Below are 17488 nucleotides of genomic sequence, written 5' to 3' on the forward strand. Positions count from 1 at the left end.
CAAGCCAGGAGCGCCCTGTCACCTTGGCTGCAGCACCTGTGCCCATGTACCAAAGCATGAGAGCATGGCATGTGCTGTGGAAGCGGCTCCCCATCCCCACGCCCAGCCCGCCCTCCCGCCGCGATGCGAAGCACACGCTATGGCAGGCAGATGAGAGTATGACACAGACTTACATCCAGCGAGGGCTCCGGCATGTCGGGTGCTCCCTGTCCACCAGCCTGACCCTCTAAGGCTGAGGAGGGATTAAAGGTCAGGTCACTGTGTGGATGGTTGCTAGAAGCGGCCGGGGGTGGCTGCCGGGACTGCTGGGTAGGAGGCCCGCTGTGATGTAATGGCTGCCCTGACTGGCTGCTGGGGTGAGGGACGTGCAAACCTTGCTGCATGGAAGTATGGGACTGATCAGTGCTGCCGGGATGAGGGATCTGCGGAGGAGGAAAAAAGCAGGAAAAGAAAGTGAGGCCACAAGGTACAGTGCTCGCGTGCCTGACTCTGTAACTGCATGTTATAAAAAGAAATGAGTTAAAAAACAACACACACAACGAAAAAACCAACAAAACCAACGAACCAAAAAAACCCAAAAAGAAATGAAAAAGCGCAATCGGAAAAGAAAACTCCATATCCCAACGCTGGAGGAAGTGTTTCAGCTTTTTGGAGGTTGTCTGCAAGGGGGAAAAAACACACTGGATTTGTGCTGTTGGTTTGCTTCCTTGTAATGTGGAAAACTGTGCTTGAAGATGCAAAACAATGAACCCCAAAGAGGAGGGAAGGAGGCTTATGGGTGCTGCTCAGCATTAGCAAGGCAGATGCTTTTGCCCTAAAATATTCTGTGAATGAATGGAGAATTTGTTGAATAACGATCCCTATGCCAGGAAACTCATTAACCAAGAAAATGCATAATTTCTGCTCAGCTCCCTTATTCTGTAGCTTCCTGACACCGCAGCCTATTCCTGTTTCAGCTCATTACAAACATCTTGTAAACACCGGCCCTTCCCCACTCCTCCCCTCCTTTTCTTTTCAGAATGCAACACCCCTTTTAAGGGCTGAAGGTTTTCCTCGCTGACATTCGTGGGTTCTGATGGCTGACAAAACCAAGTCAGCTCAGGTAGCACACTCCCCACCATCAGCCAAGCTGCTTGTAGGTGGCTGCACACCTGCTGACTGCCAAGTACACTGCCTCGGTTTACACCGACCTAATGATCACACTGCTCTTCTGTATTCATGCCGTGGAGGAGTCCTCCAGCAAAAGCTTAGCATTCTTTTTTGTTTCCTGTGGGGAATAAACTACCAAACCACATGCATCTTCCAAACCCCGTTACTGAAGAATGGGGGGCAAAGTCTTTCTCACATGACAGAGAAGCAACAAAAATGCACAAGCCCAATTTTTTCCTTCTGCTGCATGTCATATTTAATGCCAGTGGATTCTCTGGGGCTTGACCTTGGTGCCATGAGAAAGAAGTGTCTGAACACTTCAGAATCAGATCTCTCATGTTAATTGGGTATATGGAGAAACAAAAAATGTAGACATTTTTTGAGGAATGCTACATATTGCCACAAAGTGGAGCTGAAATAAAAGAACAAAGACATACAACAGCATGAAAATCATCCAGCCAAGCCAACAGAAACCAGCAAAATGCTATGTCAGTATTCACCCTCTCAAATCACAGTAAACTGCAAGGTTATCTTAACCTCAGTCTTCAGTTTTAGAAAGCAAAAGGGAGGTTATTACGAAACTTAATTAAAATGTTCCCACAAAAAAAAAATAGAGAAATAAGCATTTAAAAAAAGACATTTCACCACTCTTAGAAAAACTGAATTGTGAATATTGATCCCTTGGGATAGTCAGTACTCGGCAAAACAGGGGTCCTTTTCAATACTTTGGTATTACAAAGGTTTGTGGAAAGAGCAGGATTCTATCGGCAACATGGCATTTGGGTCTTAAGTACTGATACACATCTCTCCATTAGAGTTTGACTACTTGAAAAATATTCTACAACATTGTTGTTACCTTAGGGGTAAATTTGTACGAAATCTGCCCACAGACTATACTTTAATTTAAATGAATTTGCAGCCTAAAAACTATACAAAAGTCCAAGTGTAAGCAGATTCTCTCCAAATAGTACTGTTTCCTTCCTCACTCACTGAGGATACATGCAACAGAAAGTGTGGAAATTAAGAAAGTTTATAATAACAAAGAGTAAAAAACAATTTAAGACAGTCTCTTAAATCCCTGAATGCACAAAGGAAGAGTCATACTGGCACGTTTATATCAGTAATTATTTAAACCAGGAGGCATTAATATGTTCTCAGACAAATTTCAAAACAAATAAGAAGGTTAGAAATTCTAGTTTATACAGGCAATGATTTTATATATATATATACACACACACACAAATATTTAGTCGATAAGGCAGTCACTTGGGTCCTTGGATAACTGTTGTTCCTAGTATTAGGGCCACCATAATCTTTTAAGAGCCACTGCAGGTTCAGAATCCATCTGACTTTGGCCACCAACTACACCAGCCTACCTGGCAAAAGCAAAATGCTCAGGACCACAACATCTTTGCATTTGCATTCAGTAACTAATGATAAGTTTGCTGTGGTGTAAACACATTTTAAGCAACATATTTTGTGCATGTTTAGCTTGCAGCTGCAACTCCCACAATTTTATTTTGAAAACACTAACCCGCACTATGAATGCAGAGTCTAACAAAGTTGCCTTGACTTGCATAGCAAGGTTAACTCCAGTGTTGTTTTTAGAGGCATAAACTTTGGCACTCTTAAAATATTTACAATCTATAAAAGAAAAGCTTATAGCAGACAACTACATCTTCAGCTTAACAGCACAGATCAACACAACTCTACAGCCCAACAGTGACCTCTAGGAGTGTTGAGATGTACAGCTCAGAGCAACAGGGCCTGCCAGCTGCACAACAATATTCTTTCTGTGTCTGGAGAAAATTGATAGTGGGGGAAAAAAAATCACCAGCTTAAGTCGACGGTTTATATATCTCTCTCCATTACCAGGGTCATAGCTTTATCAACTCTTTTGCTGTGTTAGCCAGCAAAACCACTAAAAGATACCACCCTGCCTGCCCTGATGTTCCCCATCCTGCCCCTGATTTAGTTTTCAATCACATCAGTACGTGGGTCCACATCACTTCATGGCTGCAGTAACACTCGTGCTGGTGTGAGAGGGAGGAAAAGTGAAAACAGAAACAAGAGCAATGACTTTTTAGTGGCACCAGCTCACATCACCTCACTGTGTAAATGAAACTATGGTGTGATCATCCATTGCTCAGTCATGTACCTTACACTGTCTGCAATGAGCACTAAACTAGAGCTAACTCTGAATTCTCCTTTGTCTAAAACTTGTTTACAATTTCTAAAAACAAACACGGTGCTATTGTGGCAGCTATTCTGTAGCAATCTTGCACTGTTGCAATGTTGCATCTGTTCTATAGCTCTCACAATACTCTATGCTGGTATTCCTTCTGTTCAGGTCTTGCTTTTTTCCTTCTTCCACAGGAGTGGAACAGCAGTGTTGAGAGAAGGAAGCTCTGACTGATTCAGCCAGGGTTACCTAGCCCTACCTACACTGAGCAAACATCTGCATTTCCTGGAGTGACCTATGGAGAATGGAGGGATCAACTTTCTCTGCCTACCATTATGTAGGGACCACCACATAAATCTTCATAATAGGAAAATTAGGAACTTTCTCAGCAGCATTCAGCTCCAGCAAGAGAGACATCAGGTCTAAAGGGACCAAACATCTGATCCTGACTCACCTTGTAAACATGTAATGGCCGAAGTGAATAGTATGTGCAAACTACTAAAACCTCCTAAATGTGCAAAAATGAAAGACAGAAAGCACAGGTAACACCTTAAAACCTTGGTTCAATCACACAGCGTGTTCATAGTTATATCTGTATGAAGATGTGTGTCCAAAGACATTTAGGAAAGCGTTAATGGCGTGCATTTCTCTAAAAGCAGTGATTTTAAAGACGCCTTTCCTGACTGTCTACTACAGACAAACAGTTCATTTTTGTGAGAGAAGAACAAAAGCAAGAGAGTAAGAGAGAAAGAGGAAAGCAGAGATTTCATACACTGAAAAGGCTGTGTGGGAGCACTAAGAGGCCTCAAGCATGGACTAAAGGCTGCACAGCCACAGTGACAAGGTCAATCTAATTCTCCTGTGCTGAAAGGCTTGAAACCTGATCCTCGTTACAGAAAATCAGCCACCTCCATCATCTAGGTGGAATCTGCTTTAGCACTGCTTCCTGTTCCCAAATGGTATAGCTTGAGTATCATGACAGATGAGGGAGAAGTGAGGCAAAGGTTTTCTTTAATTGTCAGCTATCATAACCAAGCATCAGATTTGCTGCAGATTAGCCCACAGAACCATAAGTCTATTAACATTTGCCCAAATACACTCCCACAGCTCTGGAATATGCATAGCCTTGAGAAACTTCCACCTCTGCTATCATCTGCAAGCAGTCCCATTTTCAGAAAGCCACAAGTTCTTCACTTTCATATTCAACCACTTCAAGTGGGGGCAACTACTATAGCAAAGGTATAGCAGTTAACTGATGAAGTCAAGAGGTACAGGTGTTAGTTAATGGGAAGCAAAGAATGATTCCCCGTGGTTTTGATTCAAAGCAAAGCAGCTGTGAGTGGCTCAGGTTGGTAGTATTTCCTCTCACTACTATATTCTAACACTGGATGTCAGTTCTGATGTAGAGAATTCAGACCAGGTAAGCTGTGTATGTGGAATTTGCCAATGTGAAATTAAGTTGACAGCGTGTTTGTTCTCCTTTATTATCCTGTGAAGTGGTAAAGTCATTACAGTTTCCGGACTCTTCCTTTGCAGATAGTCTTGATACTTGGGCTCTCTCCAAATTATACTAAGAACTCTCTTCTCCACTTTCTTCTATTTCTCACCATCCTCCTTGGAAAACCCACTGCCAGCTAGAGGAGACATTGACTGAGTAGGCTTTTGCTGAGCATCTGCTACCACATTTCCTCATTACATTCTGAAATTGTACTTTCCAGGATTCACTAAAGACACAGCACAGATGACTTGTCAAGTTAAACATCCTTCCTGTGCAGTAACAGCACACTTTAAAGCCCCTGCCCTGTAACTTAAATGAACATAAAAGGATGTATACACACCCCACACACAGAGTTAAAATAGATGACTAGCTATGCCTAAGAGCTAAATGCTGCTGGTAGCTTTTCTATCACCTAGCTACTGCAGTACTGCATTTTCTGGAGATATATAAAGTTCTGTACAGAAAACTCAGTGCTCTAAGCAAGCTGCTTTTCCAAGGCACAGTTCTGCCTCACCATCTGAGACCCGAGGAACCTCTATTTTTTAGTCTCTTGTATTGATACTCTCAGACCAGAGGCAGCATCTCCCCCTGAAATCTACAGGCTTGTCCTCTTCCCAACAGCGTAAAGGTGCCTTTCATGCTACTTGAGGGGTAGAATTCCCTCTCAAAATGCTTTCATGCAAATTTTGCCCTCAGGGAAAAAGCCAGGGAAGATATTGTCCCTGCTTTGAAGTCAGCCAATGTCTTGCTTTAACAAGCTGTCTCCTGGAGATGGATATTCACAGACCTGCTGGCCTAGGGAATGAAGTACAGGTTTTTTCATGTGTCAGCGCACAGCACAATGATTAATACAAACACACCAAGCCAGGTTCTTTCTTCCAGATAAACAAGCTTAATTGACAATTCAAAAAGTGCAGAAATGCTTCTCCAAAAACTCAGAACAACCGGAAACTAAAAAACGACATTTCCGGCATTTCTCAGGACTATTCTCCTTCACAAACTTCCAAAGTGAGGGATCCACAAATGTAAAAGCAGTTCATAAGGGAAGTCCGTTAGGTGGATGAGAGCTCCTTATCCCCACAAAGGCAAATCTACGTGCACAGCACCATTACTTACAGATTCCTGCATGGGGTGACTGAGAGGCTTGTCGAGAGCTGCCATGCTGCTTGGCATGTCGGGGGGATGCGACAGCTGTGGCCCATGCATGAAGTCATTCATAGATGTGCCACCAGGATTCCCGTGTGGGAAGTCAAAATTGCCATGACCTTGGTAACTGTTGCCTGAAAGAGAAACAGATGTGATTTGTTTCCCAACACTGATCTCTCAGAGTATCCTCTAAAAGCTGCGTGGTGCCATGTTCTCCCTGCACAGCACAGGGCAACCGCGCCGCTGAACGTGACCACGCCGTGCTCCCCACTGCCAAGAGAGCTGGGGGAACAGGGAGGAGAGAGGACACTCAGCTTTCAAATACTGGCTCCTGCAATAACCCATGTATGTGTTGTAACTAACTGAAAACTGCTGACATTTTGAAAAACTACTGTCAAGTCACCACGTAAACTTAACCATGCCGAGAAGTAAAACAGGATATTAAATTCTATGGGATATTTGCATTTGGAAGCACCTCAGTGTAACTGAGACTGACTGCCCAAGTCCCAGATTAATTATAGGACACCTGTCTTATTTATGTCTATGTTTCTACACACTCAGTAAGATTGTAGCATTGCTTCAGTTTCTGATGAAAATAATTGACAGAAGTGAATCTGGAAGATGCCACAGTGGCAGTTCATAGTACAGCATCTATTTTACCTCTTCTTCTGTGGGATAAACAGGCAACTTCCATTAAGATAGCACAGTAGAGGCCTTCACATCTAATTGGAGTCTGTGATTCTCCTTGCTCCCACAAACCCCAATAAAATTCACATGACTGTCTAAATTTACACACACATAGCCCCATCTACCATCCTGAAACAAGCTACACCACCTCAGCCCAATGATCTTCATTTAAATTCTAAAGCAAGCATGTATCCCAATACAGGCATTTTACTCTCCATATTTTTTCTGTCAAGATCCCTCTCTTAACACTTCCAACTCAGATATCAGTGGCTTATTTGCTATGAACTGCAAAAAAATGAAGTAAAACCACTTTGCTATTTCATAAAAGCAACTGAACTGGATGATACTGAGCTCTGAAACAACAGAATAGCTTTGGAGCTTGCACAGAGAGCCTGCAGTTTGTCAGCTGAAGTAGAGCAGTTTTAAATATTCAACTCCAGAAGGGAGTTTGACAAACTGAAGTAGCTGCATCATTTGCTCTTCAGTACAGCTTCACAAGCAGAAGTTTAATCTTGGAGGAATAGAAGTCATTAGCCATGTAAGAGTACTCCTCAAAGATATCAGGACTTTGATCTATCATGTAAATACTGCAGAGCCTTACTAATTCTCATTTTGTTAATCTGCAAACTGGATGAGTCTCACAGAATATAGCTGGTCTTGCCTTGCATCAGGAATAATTAATTAGCAGACAGCTGGAATGTGGTCTTTTAGTACTGAGTATTTGTTATATTTGCAAATTAAGCTTCGGTATGCTTCCTGTCAAACTGAAATAAACAAACATAAAACCACAGTAGTAGTACTACTGCTACATTGCTTTAAAGAACAGTTATGTATTTGCAATCACTAAAGTGCACATATTAGTGGAGAATGAAGATATAAGGCAGCATGCCCTTCTCTGTGGTAAGAGTTGTGCCACATGCTGAGGGGGAGACCTCTAAGACATTTAGGAAAACCTGGTGTGCTGCACTGATATGCCTATTGCAGGGGAAAGAGGAGAGCGTGGGTTTCACCTGCCATTGATGACTCAGGGCCCCAAGAAGCAATGACTGCCTCTGCTACAGGATCCACAAGGGAAGGCAGCAAAATAACAGCCTAGGCAGCAATCATTACACAAACCCTAAACCCCACACTGTACGTGACTACCCTGTCCGCTCCTGATTATGAGCCAGAAACTCAGTGAAGAAGAGATGGCTCTGTTCTCATGCTCTGACTGCACTTCACTCCTACCAAACAAGTGAAAAAATTGTGATTCTGTGCTCTTGGCTTTGTTATAGTAATCATTCATCTGTTTGAAAACCCTAGAAGTTTTATCATCTGTCACCAGTTTTGAGTCATTGGAGCAAATTAACCGTATTTTGCATGTAATCCATATTTTTCTTCAATGCCTGCAAAAAGCACATGTATCACCTTGTAATCAATTTGGGGATTCTGATGGTGTGAACAGTTGGTCTTTTCCCAGAGCTGAACTGAGTCATATTACTTGCAAAAGAAACAGTCTCTGGTTTCATATTTTCGGAATTGTCACTATAATTGAGTTATTCACAACACACCAGTAATTTGAAAACCTATCTCCACTGCCTGTGTTCAGTTCCCTGTTTCTCAATCTGGTAGCACATGGGTAGAGGAACTAAAAAGTAATTTTCTAATGCAAAGGTGTTTGCAAAGCAACTAAAAGGTCTTTGAAAGTCATCCATTTTCTGGGTTGCCTACTGGATGTCACCACATGGCCATAAGTTAACCTTAGTGGCCCAAGTAGCCGGGTTAATGGGTCAGGTCTCTACTTTCTAACTTATGTAGTACTGCGAGTCTTCACTTCAGGGTGGAACAGAAGGAAAAAGCACAGAAAAAATGTGGAAATATGTATATTGTGGCAGGCCATGAATATATAAGGTAACATACAATGTTTGTTGATTCAGGGAGGGCTGCACAGCTATAAATATGACAAGCACCTAATACTTAAAATGTAAAATAACTAAATACTACAATATATTACTAAAATACATTACTAAAACATACTACTTACTAAAGTATATTTTTCTTTAAACATATGAATTTTAACTGAAAAGACTAATGCAGAATTTCAGAAACGCAGCCATATGTTTTTCCTCATGCATCTCTGAGAAGATGCACTGACATACCTGAATCACAAGGCTGACTGAGTGACCACCTGGGTGCATAAATCTGTAAAACTAACCTTGGTTACCATATTCAGTGGAGTTGTTGCCTCCTGGAGGAGGGGGTAAGGATGGGTAAGGTGATGGGCCAGGACCCAAAGCTGCAATCATCTCCATTACATTTGGCATGATCATCTGGCTTGGACTCATGGTCTTAAATCTTTTTGAGGGAATGCCATCTGGGTCATCTTTGATGTGAATATCTGACTTTATAGGGACCGGCCTCCAACTGCAAGTTGGATCAATGGTAACTTCTTCAAACTCGGAGCTGTAAAATAACGTGAAAAATTTAGCATATGAATTGAATTTTTTGAAATCAATTCTGCTGAAGTTTCCATAAGAAACCGCATGGTCACCAGTGTTCTGAAATGCTCTGGTAGAATACAACCTTAAGATCTTTTATTCCTCAAATGCGTGCCGAAAGCAAGTCATAAAAAAGGCAACTGTGAGAGCACATTTCTGTGTTTATCCACACAATGAAATCCAAACATATTGATGTGGTCTGCCACCTGTGAATCAGAGGGACTGCTTGTAAATACAAGAAAGCAGTAAATCTTCCATTCTTGCTCTTCCCTCTGCTTCATTGGTGAGGCTGCCATCAAGAGACAACCCAAACAAGACCTATGAAGTAGATGGAATCTGATTCACTCTATCACCAGCTCCACCAAAGAGCCATGCAATAGAACATTCAAGTTCAATCACCAAGATTTATGTTGGTGTGACTGTCTCAGTACTCATTAACATATCTCCTAGTTGCCTAGTCTTGGATATCAGAAATGAGTAGGATCACTTACTTTTGTATAGCGTTCAGAATACCCCACATATACTGGTCAACCTCCAAGCCCTCCAGAAGAGCAGTTTTACTAAAAACAAAAAAAAAACCCCAAACCTCAGGTTAGAACATCGCCAGGGATGAAAGAAGGATAGATTAATGATGAAATTAGCAGGCTGATTATGTAATATATCATCCAAGAATGATTTTGGGCAAACAATTTTAGTTCTGCACTTGCATTACCAGGAAAATAGTATTTACATCAAACAGATGAGATAAGGAGACATCTACTTGTATGTGTTCACAAGCTGTTCACACTCTGTAAGTAATTTTTGTTAGTGAAATACATTGCAAAGTTAAAGACTTTTCAAACATAGCAGATCTCTCCTGTGAACATCAGTTAGCACTATTTTTTAAATTACATCTTTCTCTTCTTTTTGAGCTACACAGTACTATGGCTTCAAAGTAACTATGTATTATAGCTGTTTTACTTAAGATTGGCACAGATGGGGACAGAACAAAACAAAACCAGAAATGATTTATTTATGTAGGCACTTAGATCTGAATGCAGGTGCTCATGCTCAGAGAAACAGGACAAAAATTTAGCCTGGATGTATGAATACATGAACTAAGAAAGCAAGACATCCAATTCTTGTGATATTTTTAGCCAAACTTAGAAGACAGAAAAGGTTTGGGTAGTTCAGAGAAAGCACCTGTATGTTAGGATATGTATCAGTCATGGATAGCCATGGAAACAAGCTCATCTCCAGCCTGTCATGTCCACAGAACTGGAGACTTGTGGAGACCAAGTACAAGCTGTTACAGCTACAGCTGCTCGAGCTAAAGAGCCCTGGCTTCTCAGCTGAGGCTGGCACACACTCCTAACACTGAGGACTGGGCTCAGTAGGTCACAGACACTGAACTGGCCTCCAAACATCCCACGATTTTTTGTGCCCAGTTAAACATAAGGACGGACAGTCTGTAACCACTTCAAAGCTTTTTGTTCCATTTCCTCTGCGTATACCAGCTCTCTGGTCAAAACATAAGGTTGAAATTATGCCAAAGACATGCATCCCTCTTTTCCTTTAAGCAACAATTCCAAACTTCTGTTCTTTGGAAATTTTTTACCTTTTTTAAAATCAGCCTTATTCTGGAATAGCATCCTTCCTGCTTTCTGCTCTCACTTTAATTTGCACTTGATGTTGATTTTTACCTTGGAGGATCCAAATTAATTTCCTACTTAACTACTGGGAACTGTTGCAGTCTCCAAAATTCCCCTTCTCCTTGAACACTGCTGTTTACTGCATATCTATATGACTCAAAGCTCAGTACCTGAGACAGTTATTTGGCATCCTTAGCTGGATGCTGAACACTATATACATATTTGAACTTCAGTAATTTGGGGATTACAAATTAAAATTATACAAAAATAACTCTAGAATAGACTATCCTTTCTTTTGCCATGGCATGTTGTTGTCTAGTAGTTGCTTATACTTCATGATCTAGGAGAAGACAAACTTGTAGTTCATTTGTTTATGTAGGTATCTGCCTTACCAATGTAAATATCTGAGCCTCTTTTGAACTCTACATAACCCATTGACAGCCTGTAATGAGAGCCTGCAGGTTACATATTTTGTGAGAAAATATTTCATTATCTCTTTTTAAATTTCTAATAATCAAGGGTGGTGAAATATTGCAAAAATTCTCATTGGATTTGATGCTCTTAAGTAAATGTGGCATATACACCTTATTTCCAAGCACTTCCTTTTTCTCCCCTTCTTGACTTCTAAAATTATCTGAATTTGGTCAAATTGTGTACAACTGCATTTCATGAAGTATGGTTGCACTTACTTGCATACTGGACACCTCCAAGTTCCTCTTTCACAGTTCAGTTGCAAGTAAGATTCCAGATCAAAGCACTAGGTAGCAGAAAGTAACAAGGAGAAAAACAAACAAAACAAAACAAAAGGAAATAAAGGGAGAATACTGTATTAAATGAATCAGTTAGACAAAAGCAAAACTGACATGAAAACTAAACCAGATAGCTTACTTTCTTCCTCTACACTAAACATATAAATACAGTTAATTATTTAGGCTGCCAAATATAAATGCCATTTCATCTGGCACTCTCACATGATAACCAAGCTAAAGGTACTGTAACAACACGTGGCTCAGGGAATACTGGCAGGCCACTGGCACCTACTCACTTGTACATGCTTGCAATCGTGACCCCTTGCTGGGAGCTGAATCCGCCGGAATGTGATCGGACACTTCAGAGACACTTTAATAGCAGTTTGCTCTACTCCATCTTCCCCATTTAGTGTTGCATTGCCAGAGGAAGCTGCCACGCTACTGAAGTTCCTCTTTACTGTTTAGGAAGAAGGTATTTGTATGTGTGAGAAAGCACAAGCACACCGTAAATTCTAACATACAAATCTGAAAGAGCAACATTTCAACATTTAAGGGACAATTTAATGAACAATTTATTGACAGAGCTGTCTTCTGTGTAATTTAGAACTTTCTCCTGAACAGACACTTCATCACACACATGCATATCAGCTATAGCCTCAAATAAATAAAGTGCCACACAAGCACTAAAAGCAGCCCTAAAACAGAAAAAGAATAAATCTGTCTTTTAGGTAGGTAAAAAACAAATATGGGGGAAAAGCAGAGATTCTCCTGGAATAGGAACTAAGCTTGTGTTCTTGGAACTTTGCTACCACCACCCAAATAGCCCTTAACATTTGAGGATACCAAGGATGTCATCTACCCACATCATGTTTTGGAAATTCTAGACAATCACAGCTTAAGGTCATCAATAAACAAGTAAATCTTGCGTAGACATAGCTTATCACAACTGAACACAGACATTTTACAAAGTCATCACCCACACAAAATGCAAACTCACTCTTGGTGATACAATGTTCTGCTGGGAGGAGGCGTTTCTTTAGTAGACCTTGAAGTACAGAGCGAACTGATGGCCGGTGTACCAACTGCAACACGAACAAGTGTGACTGCAAGAAAACACATTCTGTTAGGAAAAGAACCAAACACACATGTTTAAATACACTCTTGAACAGAGCTGCACTCTTCCCTTGGACACTTGGCTTTCATGAGAGCTTAAATACGAAAGCTGGTTCTGCTCCTCTGCACACACACGCTCCCTTATGGATACTCTGCACGCTGTGCAGGACGTTGCCCCATGCTTAGGGTATACAAGGGCTTTAAAAAAGTAAAGATTTTCTGCATTTTCTCCCTCTGTAATATTCAGAGTACATAGGGCTGACATATTAATCTCTGACATCAGGGTTTATTTTAAAACCCTGGATTATTTGACACAGTCTAGCCTACCTGTCTGCCCTCAGACTACGTTGGAAGTTACGAAAACAATCTGCGACTGATGTGCCTGGAATCAACTGAATCTTCTTCCCCAACACAGAGCTCGTTGTGGATTCACAGGATGCTGCTCCTGCTCTCAGTCATCAGATAAATGATATTATGCAGGGAAACATCAGTGTGAAGTAAAGCAAAATGAGTGGATGGCTTATTGTCAACGTGCCTCACACAGTGACCTTGTGAGAGCTTGCAGCTTGCTTTATTGTCAGTGACATGAGGACAGTCAAAGGCTCAGACTGGATGTGCAGAACAGTCTACATTAAAAATACAGTACTCATCCCCAAGGGTAACTAACCCATGGAAAAGGAGATAGGGGAAAGCTGAATGGTCTAGAGAGTGCATCATGGAATACGAGTTTTTAATCTAAAAAGGTATTTGAAAAATCATCACCAACACCAACAATTATGATGTTGATCTTTTCATGACAAATCAAACACAGTTTAATACCTTAAGTTAATGAAATTAGTACCATCAACAGTCTTCATCCCAGTAATCTACTTCTACACTAATACACTTTAGCCACCTTGTTATGGAGCACACAATAAATGGTAGGAGATCAAACTCCCTTCCTCCCCAAAATCATGAACATTGTCAGAGACACTGGAAGGATACCACTACATTCTCCAATAATTAAGCAGCAAAAATTTTCTTATTAGCACTCTGACTGTTTCAACATCATTAAATAAGAACCTTACCAGAAAAAGGTATGGTAAAAAATGAGAGTAAGGCTCCTTCAGCTAAGGTAACATTTGCAAACTGTTCTAAATAGCAAACTCAGCATCAGCAGCTGCAGCCGTGAGCTCAGGGTACTTACGCAACAACATGCTGTGACTGTAATTTGAATCGTGTTTCTTCCTGGCTGGCAGACGTGCTTTAGGTGCAGAGGTTTATGAGATGTCTTGTTGTCACCACGTTCGATGGTAAGTGGGGTTGCATTAACGCTGACCTGGACTGAAGCTGGCCAGTTTGTGTTCATTTGTCTGTCTTCATGGTGATAGCACTTGAACTGCAACTCCAAGTCAGACCTGTACAACAACCAATAAATCTTCCTTTAACTTTGCAGAGGGAGGTCGTTTTGATGCTGGGAACGTTCTTTCTTTCCCAATCAGATTATTTTTCTAGAACTATTGCCAATAAGGAGATAACATGCTTTCTTCATAAAAGCCCTTAACAGAAGCAAGTCATGATGAATTAATGATGGAAGCATGCCCCAAAGTTGTTCATATTTTACACTCATAAAGGACTTTCCAAAGAAACATCTCAAACCTCCTTGCAAACCCAGACCATGGAGTGATTCTGCAGAAAGAAGAATGTCAACATCATGTATGTCCTTTGTGTGTTAAGAATAAGAAAACAGTATGCAGCAGTGGAGTGTGCTGGAAAACTGGATTCTTCACTACCTCAGAATTTAAAAGAGCATTTGAATGAATGCCTGACAGACAAAATACAACTACAGCTAATCCTGACTTAAGAAAGGTAAATCAACCAAGCTAAAATGACCCTTATATCTCACTCCCCACTGAAACTGCAGTTTCTGTGATTCGAAATTAACACAGCTGTGGATTAAATCTACCCAATTTAGACCTTATTTCAGGGCATGAATTCCTCCCACCCCTCCAATAATAATTTCCACACACTATTTAGCTCCTCAGAAATTAGTTCTGTAACGCCTCCAAAAAAGGAAGAGGCTGAGATTACGTTAATCACAAATTAAGTGGGTACAGACTATGACTTCAGTTTCATAAAAGGATATTAACCTTGTGTTAGGAATGAGTAATTTAAATAAGAAATCTAAAAGAACATGGAAAACTGAACTAAAATGTCAGGATTCTGTGGTTCATGACAGCAAAAGACAGCTGAAAGTTTATCATTCACACTTGAAAATCTGTGTGTTTATTTTCATGTTTCCTGAAAGAAGATATCTTTGTAAGATCCAAGAGGAACAGCTCATTCAGGAGATCATCACCTTAACTGCCATTTTCCTTACTAAGATTTCAATCTGACTCAACATAATCTTTTATGGATTTCAAAACATCAAGATTTAGCACTGGACACAAACATGGTTTTTTTTTAAAAAGAAATTTAGGGAATACAAATTACCTGACCTTTCAACATAATCCATCCATATGAAGCCTTTTCAGGCCTTTTTTTAATATTTTATTAACCATTTTTTGAAAGCTTTCTCTGCAAGTTCCACTCAGATTCTCACCTCACAGGAACACACCACAGTCACCCAAACTTGGAGGGAAGCAAGGCTTGGTACCTCTGACATCAAACCCAAGCTGACTGGGTGAGCAGGCCTGCTCAGTGTCACAGAGCAGTGACAGGGCTCGGGAGACCCTCGTGTTCTTAGCACGCAGTGTCTCCACCGCGGGACGTTATTCATAAGCAAGCAGAGTGAAGGCTGAACCAGCTTCGAGGAGACATTTTCCCTGCCTTCAACCTTTCTGTTTCTCGTAACCATGAAAAGTTCCCAGTGGGGAGAGAAATAGTTGCATTGCTATTCATTATGAGTGTACACGTGAGAGGTTTTGCCGAATATTTTAACTGGCAGAAAAACATTGAGAATTGGCTCGATTCCACCATTCTCTATAAAAACCGAAATCCATCCACACATGTGACTAATTCATTTTTCTGGCATCCATCCAGCCCCCAGTTAAATGTGGAATGACTTCATTATAGGACCATCCGTTCTCCCCACTATTAACAAGCTTTTCAAAACAGCAGACCTGAGCACAGTTTACCTATGAGTCTTCATTAAAATAAGTTTAAATAAAGGCTATGTGTTTGGTGAGCGAAAGAAGAAAGAAAGAAGAGATATTAAGAAACAGCCTCATGCCTCAGTGCAGCACTATAAATCTACTGAATGAGCCAGCACAATCCCCAGTAGTGATTACTTATTAATAAGAACTGGCAAATAACTGCCAAAACTCCCTCTGCTGCGAGTACTCCACGATAATGAAATGCAAGCAAGCAATAACTGACCTTAAAAGTTAGGTGTTAATTATTGGATGTGGTCTGCCTGCAATCTCCCTTCCTCCCAACCCCCAGGCTACCTCAGGGCAGAGGGGGCACCAAGGCACAAGGACTCCTGCACTCTGCATCAAGCCTCAGTTTTAGAGCCAGAATCTGTCCCCAGGGCAGGGAAGTGAGTGCACCTCTCTGCCCACCTCTGCCCTCCACACCATGAGAACAGAAGTCTCAAGTGGATTCCAGTCAGTGAGAAGAAGATTCTCACAGGGAAATAACTTCCATGAAAGATCCCAAGCAACTAACCAGCCTCCACAGTGCACAGAGAAAGGCTCAAACAACGTAATCATCAGGCAGGATAAATACTGAGATACTTTCTGAGAAAAACAGAATGAGGAGACACAATTATTCTGTAGTATTTGAAAATATATAGATTAAAAAAAATTAAGGCTCTGATTGTCATTTGATCTAAGGCACTTCCATGAGCATGGAGGAACCAAAACATAACCTGGAATCACTTACACAGATCTACATTAAATGCAGGAAAGTACCACCAAGGAAAACTATTCTGCGCTGAAAATAAGAACTCACTAAGTGAAAACCAGAAGTCTTTGTATGTGGAAAGCTATGTTCTGATATTTCTGAGCTGTTTTTACTTGTGGAGTAAGAAAATAGGGGGAATTTAGGAAGTTAGTTTCTGAAGTTTGGAGAATTTAAATATTTGTCTTTCCAAATGATTTTACCAAGCCTCTAAATCAGGTCCTTCATTAGTGGGTTATTTTTCATTATCAGACAGTTTGCACCATTTAATTTAACCATAAGCTGTAAGAGCCCTGCATAGCTACTCCTGCAATTAACATTTCAGAGGCCACAAAGCACCTTCAGAGACTCCGAAATGGAAGTTCATACTCGTGTGGGTCGGGTCACGTACACTGTGCTCCTGTTCCGCACAGATCAGAAAGGATGGAACAGCTGTAGTGATTTTTTTGGACACTGAATGCTACGTGCTACCAGCAAGGAGATACAATATATATTACGAAGCATTTCAGAATGTGTTGTCTCTGGAAAATGACAGGTGAAAGTACCGGGGAGTCAAAAGGACATCCTCCAATCTACAGCTTTTGAAGTGAAATTCATGGCAAACCTCCATGGCCCTGAAATTCATGGCCACTCCTCCACCACGGGATGCAAGACTTCTCTGCAGCAAGGCTGAGCTTACCTCCACATCAGCGTCTGATGGACCGTTGGCCGTAAGTGAAAGACATGGTTACTGACTGCCAGGTTGTGTTCCAGCCGGAAGGGCTCCAGGACAACCCCATCTCTCACGGGAAACGTCAGACGCAGCTCATCGTTGTGGTTGGCTGGGATCGAAGAGGGAGAGAAAGCGTGAACTTTCCCTTTAGCATCTGCAGTGCAATAATAATGTGTATATTTATACAGAATAGTGACAATTTGCACAGTGATCTGCTACTGGGTCTAACTTAGCAGGCTTACACGCACAAAAAAGAAAACCA

General features: G+C 41.2%; 1 protein-coding gene across 7 annotated transcripts in view; it reads right to left on the reverse strand.

Annotated features, from left to right (window-relative positions):
• ZMIZ1 (zinc finger MIZ-type containing 1) overlaps window positions 1–17488 on the reverse strand; it is a 347188-nt gene that overhangs the window by 8063 nt on the left and 321637 nt on the right. For 4 of the 7 annotated variants that reach the window (XM_018068949.2, XM_018068952.2, XM_018068958.2 and 1 more), the window contains 9 exons: window positions 17194–17380; window positions 13819–14029; window positions 12517–12622; window positions 11816–11976; window positions 11460–11527; window positions 9631–9699; window positions 8857–9104; window positions 5946–6109; window positions 174–422 (listed from right to left, as the gene is read on the reverse strand). In XM_018068949.2, coding sequence (XP_017924438.1) covers window positions 174–422; window positions 5946–6109; window positions 8857–9104; window positions 9631–9699; window positions 11460–11527; window positions 11816–11976; window positions 12517–12622; window positions 13819–14029; window positions 17194–17380 — 1463 coding nt within the window. The remainder of the gene's footprint in view (window positions 1–173; window positions 423–5945; window positions 6110–8856; window positions 9105–9630; window positions 9700–11459; window positions 11528–11815; window positions 11977–12516; window positions 12623–13818; window positions 14030–17193; window positions 17381–17488) is intronic. The other 3 variants (XM_018068954.2, XM_018068953.2, XM_018068955.2) reach the window with 2 other exon arrangements.

This window comes from Manacus vitellinus, unplaced genomic scaffold, assembly GCF_001715985.3.
Source record: "Manacus vitellinus isolate BGI_N305 unplaced genomic scaffold, ASM171598v3 scaffold_15_pilon, whole genome shotgun sequence".
Taxonomy (NCBI): Eukaryota; Metazoa; Chordata; class Aves; order Passeriformes; family Pipridae; genus Manacus; species Manacus vitellinus.